Source organism: Peromyscus californicus, unplaced genomic scaffold (assembly GCF_007827085.1).
Source record: "Peromyscus californicus insignis strain IS unplaced genomic scaffold, ASM782708v3 Scaffold_4__1_contigs__length_199733344, whole genome shotgun sequence".
Lineage (NCBI taxonomy): Eukaryota > Metazoa > Chordata > Mammalia > Rodentia > Cricetidae > Peromyscus > Peromyscus californicus.
Genome location: NW_026294562.1, coordinates 154,085,060 through 154,099,060, shown reverse-complemented (window position 1 = coordinate 154,099,060; position 14,001 = coordinate 154,085,060). Strand labels below are relative to the sequence as shown.

At 39.9% G+C, this 14,001-nt stretch overlaps 1 protein-coding gene across 1 annotated transcript; it reads right to left on the bottom strand.

Moving 5' to 3' along the window:
- Window positions 1–962: 962 nt before the first annotated feature.
- On the bottom strand, window positions 963–2,046 carry LOC128123998 (mas-related G-protein coupled receptor member B4-like). Its single transcript, XM_052760236.1, has one exon. The coding sequence runs from the start codon at window positions 2,004–2,006 to the stop codon at window positions 963–965; it is 1,044 nt and encodes a 347-aa protein (XP_052616196.1). The 5' UTR covers window positions 2,007–2,046.
- Between the last annotated feature and the right edge of the window lie 11,955 nt (window positions 2,047–14,001).

Sequence of the window (14,001 nt, the reverse complement as noted above, 5' to 3'; positions counted from 1 at the left end):
TATGACTTTCATGGTTCCAGAAAATACTATACAAACTGCCAAGTGAAGGAAACAATTAAACATTCCTACCAAGCTTCAATACTCAGACTCATTTTAAAAGGAAAATATAATCACTCATAATTCAAGTTACAGATGCTATGCACTTTTGGGAATAATGTAAATATGACTGAGTTTCAATTCAAGAGAAAATAAGTTCAATGACACTCATTGGAATTTTTTTCATAAGAGGTTAGACAGTCTCAGAGAGAATCAGGACAAAGACAAGGGAAGAAGAGGGAAGACATGACTGTGGAATGCTAACCAAGGCATTGGGAAAGGGGGAAACAGGAGATAGTTTTTCTCTACCTTAAAGTATGCTTGGATTTTGATGTATAAAACCTGCTCTTATTCTTTCAGTGAAGAAAATGGCAGATATTTGAAGTTCTAGACTCAAAAGGGTGAATGGAGATTTAGAATATGCAGTCTTAAAGATGCATATATGTTTGCTAGGCAATTTATATAAGGAACAGTTTAGAAATATCCATATATTCTAAAATGTGAGGATATTGGAGGAAACTGGAGTTATGGGAATTTCAATTATTTATCTTAACATTTAAAAAACAACTTGTAAAATAGGGACATTTCTATTAAATACAGTATTCATTTAATCTTTATCATGTTCAATGATCAAAGAAACTCTGACCTTCCCTGTACTGCCTTGGGCCTTCTTTGTAGGCAGGGTTTTGTCTATAATGGAGCTGCCCTGGACTCAAGTGATTTGATTAATGATTTATATCACAAGGGGATGTAGTGAGGCCCACATTAGGCAGCTTTAGGGAGCTGCAGTCAGTTATATTTAACAAGCCCCATTTCACCCAATTTCTACAAAATGACTATTTTATCAGCCAATTAACCAAGGATATGAAAATGGCCCACACAGATAAAGGCCATGTTGATTCTCAAAGGTCTGATCAAGGACTCACTCAACTACTACACAAGGCTGTTTCCTGCTGTCCAGTATTTCCTGAATAACCCCTCTCTCCATCTTCTTCCTCAGGAGTGTCCTGAATGGCTCTCTGCAGAAGAACCTTCAGAGTCTGCCTCTGGAACCTGCGATGCCTAATGGAGCCAACAAGGAAGTAAATGATGGGGTTGGCACAGCTGTTAACACAGGACAAGAAAGCTGACAAAGTATAAAAATTGCAAGAGAAAACTCTAGATGTCTCACTCGAAAAGTCAATTACCAAATAGATACCAAAGGGCAGACCAAAGAGTAAGAAGACCAGCACTGTGAGTGCAATTGTCACATACAACCTGGTCACAGGAATCCTCTCTGAGCCACAGAAGATCCTGACCAACAGGGCCAGGTTGAATCCACAAGTAACCACAGATATTACTATTATAAATACAACAGTGGTAAAAATAGCACTGTCACAGAAAGAATATTCATAACCGCTAATCAGTAAAATGCAACCCAACCATAACAGGAGGCTTAACAGTAGAGAGAAGATCCAGAGCAGGGCACACAGGACAGATGACATGTGTCTTGGTCTCCGGCAGTGATACCAGATGGGATACAAAACTGACAGACATCGCTCAACACTGATGGCTGTAATCATACATAAACCTGAAAGGTAAGCAAATATTAATACATTGGGGAGAATGAAGGGAATATTGAAGTAGCTGACATCAAACAGAAAAAGGATATGTCTCAGGGAAAACACAGTCTGAGAGCACATATAGAGAAAGTCAGCCCCAGCAAGGTTGAGTACATAGACCGAGAAGGCATTCCTGTTCATGTGGAAGCCCAGAAGCCACAGTACTATGGCATTTCCTGTCAGCCCAACCACACAAATGATGACAGTAAGAATACTGAAGATTTTGTACATGTTGACACAGAGTAAGCTTCCAGTGTAATAACTTCTATTCAATGTTGTGTTGTCAATGCTCCAGGCTGGGGTGGATGGACCCATGCTTGAGAATGTTCCACTGGTGTTCCTGCAAAGTAAATTGAGATATGAACACATGAAACTTTCTGTCAAGACCACCTGGCTATGTGGGAATGTCTGGCACAGGTTCATAAGGAGGGGATAACAGGCTTGCAGAGATTAAGTAATTCATCAACCCCCTACAGTGCTAGAAACTTCTTTTAAATCCAGTTTGTATTATTCAGTCTATCTGCAGACCACTGCCTCTAGTGTTGTTGGGGTAGTTGATGGTCCCAGTCCAGTTGCTAAGCATCTTGTGCTGTGTCCGGAAGAGACAGAATTCTGAAACTAACTTTCTTTCTGTTCTAGGGATGAGGTTCCTTCTCAGGCGTAGGAATATGGAAGATGCTGGCACAAGCCATAGCTGCCCTCAGTCACTGTAAGGCATCTACCAAATGGGAAAAATGGAATCCTGAATGAGAGTCATGAAGGGAATGGGACTTCTTATGAAGAAGACCTGTGTGCGAACAGTCACACTTCTTATGCTAGATGGGCTGAGTCTTCATTTTAAAATTTGAAAACTAGAAGCCAGAGAAGCCTTGAATGACATCAAGCACTTTTCTATTTGTTATTATGTCACCAGTGTCCTGTTCTCTACAGGGTTACAGGGGAGAGTGAAGAACTATAACAAATGAGCAAATGAACCATAATTTCAAGGGTAGGTGAAAATTTGGAGTAAATGTTATTCTGGTTGTGACTTGTACCTACATGAAGAGGCACAGGTCTCTGACATAAAAAGCATGAGCTGTGCTTCAGAGGAAGCTAGAGAGCACCTCCATTTGGAAATAGTGTCTCAAACCCCGAGAGGAGCTCTGAGATCTTACATGGATGCAAACAGTCTGGAAATGATCAGTGTAGGAGGGCAGGAAGCATCATTTAAAGCTTTTATTCCACTCCACATCCCCATATAGACATTCTTAATATGTTTGTATTTCTTACCCCTGAAGCCACAGAGACATTTAAAGAAAAGAAAGCTTTTCTTTCCCACAGTGACCAAGGGTACAGAATGAGGGCTGTTCAGCCACCTGGGACCATGTTGGTGATCAAGGGCCATGCTACATCTGGTGGAATACAGACCAAAGTAACACATTCTGTTATCTGAAGCCATGGTGATGTCTGGGACAGGGCTACTACTGGGAGCCATGTCTGGTTCTGTGGCCCTACTGCAGCCAGGATCTCTGTTGGTGGCCATGGATCCTTTCACCATGAGGGCCATGCAGATTCCTGGGGTCTAAGCCAATACCTGGAGCCATGCTGGTTGAGGGCCATGCTGCCACTGGAGACAGGTTGATCTGGGTGTCCTTTACCACCATCTGGGGCCATGGTAACATGTGGACCTGGCTACTCCTCAATACCCTGTCTGGTTCTATGGTCCCATCACAGCCAGGTCTATATTGCCACTAAAGGTTACACAGAAGCCTGGGATAGGGGTTGCAACCTGTAGCCTTGTTGTTGTCCAGGAGCCATGCCACCACCAGAGCCATCCTGATCTGAGTGGCCTCTGCTTCCACCCAGGGCCAGGAGGTCACCCAGGCCCAAGCTGCTGCTGAGGGCCATGTATAGGTCCATGGTCCTGCTGCAGCTGGGTATGTGTTGATGTCTATGGCCTGTGTCATCTCAGGGGGCCATAGGATACATTCCTGATGAAATCAGAGAGGTATGTTGAGCCAGCCCCACCATTCACTGACCAGAGTATAACTGGTCCTGTCCTTCACTGAACACTGCAGTAAGAGAGCTGGCCCCAACCCTCATGACAGAGCTGGTCCCCATACTTTGGAGAGATTGCCCCACCCCTCCTCATGAAAGAATGAGAACTGCCCCTGATGGCATCAGTGTAGGGGAGCTGGCTCTGCCCCTCACCTGAGGGGGTGACTTCAGTTGTCTGGACTGACCAGCTCAACTACCTACCCAGGCCCACAGCCAGATCTAAGGTTGTACAACGCTAATATCTACTACACCTAGGAGCTGGTGAAGGGACTGGTCTTGTGAAAGGATATCCACAAGATCTCAGTTACTCCAAGTGGCCTCAGGATATCAAAGATGATTTTTAGTGAGGATCCATTGATAATGATATAACAGAAACCAGAGGCCTTGAATCATACCAATGACTCTTTGCAATGAACATTTCAAGTAAAGCTGATTAGACAAAAGGGTATACTGTTTGGCAGCACCCATTGCCACTAAGATGAATGAAGTGGTATTGGAGAAGCAGGAATAGATGGAGGAGCAAAGAGATTTTTTGTTTCTTTTTGTTTGTTTGCTTGGTTTGGTTTGATCAATTTTCTTTTCAGGGGCACTGCAGGAGTAAGGGTAGGATATGGAGGGCCTGGGATGTGAGTGAATTAGGGTGCATGATGTGAAATTCCAGAAGATACAATAAAGAAATTATGTTAAATAAAAAAGATGTGGTCACCAAAAGAAATAATAAAATAACATACAATGACATAAGGACTGAACAGTCAGTGGATCCATAAAAAATGACAGGAGGACTGGAGAGATGGCTCAGCGGTTTAGAGCACTGGCCGCTCTTCCAGAGGTCCTTAGTTAAATTCCCAGCAACCACATGGTGGCTAATAACCATCTGTAATTAGATCAGGTGTCCTCTTCTGAAATGAAGGCATACATGCAGGCAGAATACTGCCTACATAATAAGTAAATAAAATTTTAAAAAATGAGATGAAAGTAGAAAAGAGACTGGTTGGGAGGAAGAACATCAACAGGATTGTTCAGGGTTGAGAGAGGGTAACAGTGGGTGAATACGATCACAATGAATTGTTACATGTATGAAACTAAAAAAATGACAATAAAATAGATAAACAGTATTCAAACTGATTTAGTCAATGTTATTCCAAGATGCAACAGTGCTGTGGATGATTGATTGATAAATAAAACACTGATTGGCCAGTAGCCAGGCAGGAAGTATAGGCAGGACTAACAGAGAGGAGAATTGGGAGAACAGGAAGGCAGAGTGAGAGGAGATACCAGCCTGCCATCCAGGGAGCAGCATGTAAAGGCAGCAGGTAAAGCCATGGAACACGTGGTGACATGTAGATTAATAGAAATGGGTTAATTTAAGATAGAAGAACTAGATAACAAGAACTCTGCCATGGCCATATAGTTTGTAAGCAATATAAGTCTCTGTGTGTGTACTCGGTTGGGTCTGAGTGGCTGCCGGACTGGAGGTTGAGAGAGATTTGTCCTGATCGTGGGCCAGGCAGGACTGGAGAAAAAACTTCAGCTACACAACAGTGGTTAAACATGGCTAAATAAATAAATTAATATAATAAAGAGCATAAATATGAAGCCAAATTGATCATTTCAATATATGTAGCAAATGAAGGGAAAAAACTGAATGCCACCCAGGGTGATAATCTGTGAAGAAACTTGGATAAGAAATAGGATAGCGGTGCTGGAGAGATCGCTTAGAGGTTAAGAACACTGACTGTTCTTCCAAAGGTCCTGAGTTCAATTCCTAGCACCCACATGGTGGCTCACAACCATCTAGAATGAGATCTGGTGCCTTCTCTGGCATCCATATAGAATGCTGTATATATAATAAAAAAAATCTTAACAAAATGGGGCCTGGAGTGATGGCTCAGAGGTTAAGAGCATTGGCTGCTCTTCCAGAGGCCCTGAGTTCAATTCCCAGCAACCACATGGTGGCTCACAACCATCTGTAATGAGATCGGGTGCCCTCTTCTGGCCTGCAGTCATAAATGCTGTATATATAATAAATAAATAAATCTTTTAAAAAAAGGAAATAGGATAACCTAACATAGTAAATCAAATGTAGCACAAAGAGATAGCCAACAGCTCTCTGAATTGGGCAAACACAAAATTGTTTGATAAATATGAAACAAGTATGACCTCTTGACCTGTTATATTCAGCATTGGCTTGAAATCTTCATAAAAGCAATAAATCAAGAGAAAGAAAAGCATCCAATTTAAATTTTAAAGGATAATAATTCACTGTATCCTTTATTTAAAGACCATATATCCTAGAAATGTCTCAGTGCATCAGACTGAAGATGGGATATATTTATATCCTCATTCTCAGATTGTGTGAGTCCTTGACATTGTTTATTCATGAATGAATGCACACATGCAAATATTTACAGAATTGAATGATGAATCATGTATAAATTAAAAAGGCAAATGCAACAAAAGTCATTGTCCAGCACTGACAAAGTGATAAAGAAATTCTCAACATTCATAACTCTTTTTGTTAAAAGCCCTCAGTATATTCATTGACACTGATCATTGGCAGGAAAGTGAGGCAAAGACCCAACACAGCTTAGTTGAGCAGCAGGACACACTTAGATGCACAGTCTGTGGATGGATGTGGTTCTGACAAGATTGCTTATCATAGGAAGGAGGAAGAAGGAAGGAGAGGTGAGGTCTGAGTGCTGCTGCAGAGAGGGACCTGAAACATAGGCATGTCTAATGGAGGACTGCTAAGTGGTGTGCAGTAAATGACAAAGAAAAACCTAACATAACATGCGCCTTCTCCATTTTGTCTTCTAGAAGATGGTGGAAGATGGAGAGTTTTCTCTGATGATAAAAGCTTTCTGTGCAGATTGAAGAGAAGCTGAGAAGGTGCAGCAATTGAAATTCAAATAGTGATGGATAGGCAGATGCAACTAAACCCTACTTAGTAGAGGAACAGGATGAGCGCATATGTGGACTAAATGAATTCATTCTTTAAAAGCTTACCTATATTGTCACCTTGAAGCCCCCTAGAGCATGTGATGTAAGAATGACCTTTTTTTACCAGTTTTCTGAGGATGGAATTTTAGCATAGAAGGATGAATGATTATACCTGTCCCTGTCAGTATGAATTCCAATCCAGCAAAACTGCCTCACTAACAGTGTGTGTGTGTGTGTGTGTGTGTGTGTGTGTGTGTGTGTGTGTGTGTGTGTGTGTCTGTGTCTGTGTCTGTGTGTACCTGGTGTTTGTAGCAGTTACAAGCAGATGTCAAGTTTTTCTTCAATGGATCACCACTTTACTTCTTGAAACAGGGTTTCTCACTGAACATGGAGCTCATAGATTCAACAGCAGACCAGTAAACTTCATGGATCCTCTGGTCTCTGCATTCCCAGCAGTGGAATTATTGGCATGCCCTGCCAGGCCTGGATTACTCTGAAGGTGGGAATTCATGTTATCATGCTCATACCAAAGTTACTTTGTAAACTAATCCATCTACCCAGGAAAGGATTACCCCCTTGACAAATTTGTGTACACCACAACACTCTGTGCCTATTAGAAGTAAATAATGAAAAAGCACAGGAGCATTACTCATACTGTAAGCAGGATAGCAGTCATAATTGTGGATGAATAAAATCCCTAGCTAAAAAACTTGTGAAACAGCAGGAGAGAAGTCAGATTTTGCTGAGAATGGAAGTGGTGGACATCAGCTACAGTCAGCGTGAAAGTGATGATGGTAGTTTTCACTTGTAACCCCTGGACATGCTTTCCTTAAACATTTGTTGTGATGTTGTCCCTTGGGGGAGACATGGTTAAATGTACAAAAAGGGATTTCCTGAAATCACATTAATATCACATCCTTGAGTTTTTCTCTCTGCATCTCTTCTATTGTTTTTCTCTCTCTTCTCTGCTCTACCTTCCTTTGTTTTTGAGAAGTTACGAAAAATTTCCCTATGATTCCATGCTTGAGAGACCGTCAAGATCCTTACAGACTGCCAGAGAGGCCAAATCCATTAATTTTTCTTTTAATGAATTACCTTAGTTTTTAATTAAAAGGGATCCCCATTTGCATTCTATCTGGGTCAGATAACAAAAACATTACCAGAAAATAGAGATTCAGTTACGAGTGGAGAAGTGCCACAAGGCTGTGTCAAGATTTTATAGGAACAACTCCCCTGCTCCTCTGTGGGTCTTTTCTGCACTAACATGTTGTTGTAGCTGAGAGTCCTTGACAACAGCATGCCATTGCCCCCTTAGGTCTGAAGAATAGCAATGCTGTAGTTCTTGTGTCTGACTAGGTGCAGCTGCAAACACATGCATAGCAAATTTCTTGGAAAGGTATTTTTTACAATTTTGTATTTCAGCTGCTATTCTCATGCTATCACAAGTAAGAAGTATATTTCCCTGCATATATTTCAGTCTAATTTTGTTATTTTTATCAAAATGTGTGATTCCCCCATAAAAGCAGCACAGAAGAGTAAAATGCAAACAAGATGAAAATAACTCTTTGGAGGTCATGAGAGAAATGATCTGATGACAGTTAAATCTAGAAACCTCATGGTGGAAGATTTCCAAGTGAGGAAGTTTTTCCTTCCATCTTTCTCTCTGCTCTCTGACATCTCACAGAAGTGCCTTATCTCACCCATAAGATCTGTCCTTTTCTCTAAGTTTCTTTTTATTTGAGGCAGTTGGTGACATTTCAAGGGCACAAGAGAGCAAAAGGCAAGATTCTTGAGAATTTTATAATCTACCCATCTCCTGGTCAGCTGTGTGTTGATAACAACAATGCTTCTCCATGCATTTAGTTATTCCTTCTCACTTACTGATCTATAACTATGACCTCTCTTCCCCCTCTGTCATCTCCTCTCTAGTTCTCCAGTACCAATTCCTTCTGTTGATTATTGGAGCCAAGGAGTTGGCATCTTCCTTCACCCTCTTGCTTTATCATTATTCTCCATTCATCTCCTCAGCCCCTAAGATCTGTGGTCTTTTTAAATAAACGTTTCCTGTGGTATTCTTCAAATTCTAGCCACCTGTTTCTTCTTGAATGCAACATAAAAACTTTACAGATCAGCTTTGAGAAGCAACAAACAATAAGCCTGTTGTACATGGTTTTGCCCTGAGAAACAAAATATTCACATTCTCTTTCTCCTTAAAGAAATAACAGACATGAATATGAATGATTTTGGAGGTAAGAAAAGTCTGTTAAACCAGTCCATCTCTCTGTTTTAAAAGGAAGCTTCTATATCATTACTTCCCAGGAGAAACCCTGGACCCTGCATGTTTTGTTTTGTGGCAGCAACACAGGCATATGGATCTATAGAAAAATCCAAGACAGTAACTCTCTGAACATTCTTGGAATATATCCTTACCTTTCTTCCATTTTCAGGTCTAGAGGTGGAGAGCTGATCAAGGCTGAAGAAGGTCCTTTCACAGATTGGTTCTAGACTCTGCTTCCTTGTTCTGGAATTGGGATTTGCATTCAGGAGCTGAGTAAATGTTTCTGACCCAGGTGAGGCTTATAAAAAGGTTGAGCAGACCTTGTGACTTTCAGTATGTATATGGGTAACAAGTTACACACTGGAAACCTTTGAGTCCGGATGCCCAAGATGTTTCTTGGCATCCTCCCCATTTCTACTCTCTTATCAGCCTCTCCCATCCAATCCTTTTAGGTCCACCTGTGTCCAAATAATTACTCTTCCCTCTTTTATGCACCAACTTCCATAATAGGTTGCAACATCAAGTAGTATCATTTTGTGTTGTTTGAGTGCATTACTGAATCATAATCATATCATGCCTCACATATCAGCCTCTACCATCCCATCCTAAGTGCTCTACCTACCTGTAAATACTTTTGTTCTCTCTATTAAGGGACAATCCCCACCACAACTAGCAACATCAAAGACTGCTAGCTTGGGGTTTGTGACTCTATAACTGTAGCATAAGCAGACCATGCAGCCTTGCAGGGTTCTGCATGGTGTTGGTGTGTCACTCTTGGTACTTCATCTACAGCAGTGCTTCACTCAGTGTGGTTTTCTTCCAAATGACATTCAAGCTGATAGTACTTCTGAATCCTCTCCAGGTATCCTAAGTTCCATCTCTCACCCATCTTCACATTTTTCTTCCAGTGAAGAATCAGCCTGCCTCTGTCTTAGTCTTCAAGGCCATGAGAGTAAATACAAATTACATTCAGTCCTGTTAATGATTAAACCTCTGGTCTTCAAAGATTATGTCTCATCTGTGACCTTAAGTAGAAATTGTTCTGTACTGACTCTTCCAAGAATGCTAATCATGTCTTTGTTTTAAAAAGTTGTTTATAACTATCTTGCAATATGACCTTTGTTTCAAAATGTCACATGACCATCTATGATTACCTTGTTGAGACTACCTGTTCTGATTGCCTTGTTTAGACCACATGTTATGTTCTTATCCTGTAACCCTGCCTATTTTTCCCGTTTGTAAATCCCCTGCACATGAGCCCTATGAAAGTCTGTCTTCCTCACATCCAATTCTGAATTCTCAAACCCCGTCTTAGGGGGCAACAGCCCATGTATATGAATCAAAATGCTTGCTTCAATTCATTGCTTTCTTTTTAAATTTGGCCATGATGATTTGGGTCAGTGGTCTTTCTCCTCCTGTCTTTAGAATTAACATTTGGAGGCCCCAGTGAAATCAAGACCGCAACCAAAATTCAGAAATTCAGAAGCCAGACATTTCCCTCTGGCTCTCTGGGACTAAAAAGTTACCAATAGGTGGTTGTGCATCATGGAGCTATTTCAAAGCCCTGAAGCATACCTTCAGTGCATTGTACTGTGTAAGTGAATAGCTGCATGGCAAGAAAAGAAAGAAAGAAAGAAAGAAAGAAAGAAAGAAAGAAAGAAAAAGAAAGAAAGAAGAAAGAAAGAAAGAAAGAAAGAAAGAAAGAAAGAAAGAAAGAAAGAAAGAAAGAAAGAAAAGAAAGAAAGAAAAAGAAAAACCAAACAGCAAGCACCTTTTTTATTTTCTTTTTCTTCCAGCGGTCTCCTCTGGTAAGTCATGGAAGCATTTTATCTTTTTCTGTGATATCTGATTTCTGGTTCTGTGGGATTCCAATTTAGTGATATAGGTGACTGAAGAGGCCTCACATTCTTCTGTCCAGGGCAAAGGGAGATGTTCCAAGGTCCACTGGTTATTTCTGATTAATTGGATGTTTAGCTAGATGGTGACACTAGGGACTGAGAAAATCAGAGAGGCCTGGCACATGAGCCCCCTTTGGCAGAGTTTCAATGCCTGGGCTTCAAAACAGAGCCGAGGAACCTTAAGGATGTCATATAGCACTGAGGGCCAAGCCCAGGGTTTGGAGAGGCCCAGGGTGAGATGTCAGGAATACAAGAAGCCAAGATGTAACTCGGAAAGACCTGGCCTAACTGAACTAGGAGAACCCCTACGTTTAAGAAGCCTCTGTTAGGTTCCTGGTGTCTGGGTTATGTGGGGAGGCAACTGAAAATAAATCCTTCTATTTGTTAAGGAAGTCTCTTTGTTTAAACTGGTGAACCTCTGAATGACCCCAATTGTTGTGATTGTCTAGTTGTTACTTTTCTCTTTGTCTTGTCTTGTGTTTTGCTTGTATTTGTGCATTTATCTGGGCCTTGTTCTATGCATTGGTTTTGTTTTCACTTTCTTCTACATATTTCTGTGCCAGTTATATCTGGTCCTGGTAGGTGGGCTTAGCTCTAACTGCCATGACTCCAATGCTGTCTGGCTGGGGAAATTTGGATATGCCCCAGTATGCTACATTGTGTGCACTCTTTGTGTATGCCTCCATGTAATCCAAATTCACCACTGTGGCTTTCCATGGTTGCTTGTATAGCAAAGGCTCATAATTCCCCATTTCTGAGCTTTCTGGTGAGTAGACTGAGCTAAGCAAGGATTCAGATATCTTTTGTGCATGGATAATATTGAAATATTATTTTATGTTGTTCTGCTGTATTGAAAAGCTAGCTCTGGAGTTGGAAAGTTTCAGTCCTATTTCATGTGAGAGTATATGAACTTTATGTATCTCAATATTTATAAGTTTATTGGATACAGTTAAAATCTATAGAATCTATAACAAATGTTGACTTAAAATATAACACAAGGTTAATAATTAGAAGGCTACATAGTTAGTCTTAAACCAAAGACCTAATCTCTTCTCTATAGTTCTCAGCTCTCTTTTCATTTTAATGAAACCAACCAACTAAAGTTATGGCCACAACTACTAAACACAAGAAAATAGGATATTCCTGTCTTATGATGCATCATTACAATTACTTAAGTAATCTGACAAAAAGCTCATAAAACTACTCTCCTTCCCTAAGGTCTATTCAGGTTAACAGAGACTTGATTTAAGAATTATGTCTAGCTTCCTTGTCTTTGCTGACTTTGTTAAACTTGGGTATTTTGATAAACTGAGTCAATCAAGAAACACTGATATTCTTCCTTGGTGTACTATTATAGGATCAGGAAAATAAAGTTGCCAGTCTCCTTATGGACTATATTTATAATTTAAGGTTTTTTTTGATAGTAAAGAAGTTCAAATTCAAGCATTATGATTTTTAAGACTAAACATAACAGAGATAAAACTGTAATCCTAATCTTATGAAAGATACTAACTTGTTACAAATTTTTAAAGATAATTAAGACATACAGATTAATAGTCACTTTGTAAATAATCAAATTCTTTACAAATGTAGTTCATTTAGAGGTACATGCTTTATTTAGCCTTCTGTATATGTTTTAAAGGTTAAACCTAGAACATGCAACTAGAAAGATAAACTTTATTTCAAATCAGGCATACTTAATAGACAGTCTTCAAAACTTTTCAGAGATCTGTTGAATATGGCATCTAAAATGTTTAATGGAAAAAGCTTACTATGACAGAAAGAGCCCCCAGATCCTGGTGGTAACTCCAAGGTCTCCAAGGAAGATAATGGGGCATGATGACAGCTCCACCTGGATTGTGGCAATGATAATCACTGGGAAAAATGCCTCAGTGCCTTGTTCACCCCAGAAGCCTGTGCAAACTGTGGTCAAACATGGGATAGTTAATTGCCCCACTTTTTCGAGTCAAAGTAAAGTCAGTCTTCCAGATTCCTAATCTACAGGAAAATCTCTAGGCATGGATCTGGCAGGCAAAGGGCTATGCTGTCCTGTGCAGCAACTGAATATTTAATGCTGTCCTGTATGACAGCTAAAGATCAACCATTGCCCCCATTGAGACCAAGGTAATAGAGCAACTGTCTAAGTAATGGGGGTGTCACTGTCATTTTAATTGATACATAGGCCATTTGGATTATACTTCCTGCTATAATTTATCGTTCTCAGATCTCTGGTGGTATTGAATACTAACTGTAGCTTCATCAATTTAGCAGCAGCTGTCTGGTCAATGCAATTCATGTAGAAAAGCAAGGCCTTACTTTTCTACAGCTATTATATCATCTGAATAAAAAAACTTACAGACAGGTTTGCCTTACTAACAGGCTTCATTTTAAGGAATAAACAGTTTTCAGATATAACTTTTACTATCAAAAGGAACTTGCTTTAAAAAGCAATCAACCTAGTTGATTAAAAAGCAATCAATCCTAGCAATCAACCACTTATATATATATCTAATGGTAAATAATTGGATAAAAATTTTAAGGTTTATTTAAATTACCAAGTCCTAAGATAACTTAAATTGTAAACATCTGAGGACATAACAAGTCTTAATAAGTTATGAGAATCTAAAAAAATGACTTAAGGTATATAAATATAAATTACTCTATGCTTTTGTTATACTAAGATTTCAAAAGTTCAAAGTTTTAACATTAATCAGTGGAGTTCTGATAAACTGGTAAAAGTACTGACTACTACTTATTATCAGTCATAAGGTAAAATTTTAAATTTTCTCTGGCAATATTACAAACAATGGTAATGTAAGTTTCAGGGAGTCAAAAATTAATAATACTTGGATCACACTTCATAGGTCCAATGGACTCTGAATAAGTACTCTAGTCAATCAAGAGCCTAAGCTTCCCTTCCTGTTTCCTAATCCTCAGGGGAAGCTACACATTTTATATTTGATTATAGTTTGCTTTATCTTCATTAAGTTTGACTTCACTCCCTTGTCTGCATCTATCTTGACAGAGTTCCACTTGGCTGATAGACACCATCCAGAAATCAGCCACAGACTGCAAACTGCTCCAAGGGTGATCTCAATCACACTTGCCCTAGGGAGTCCTACAAAACTGGGAAGCCCTGGACTTACTGAAAGCTGATGTAAACCACCCAGTCAATGTGATTACTCCCTGTCTCTTCAGCTGGGTTTAGAAA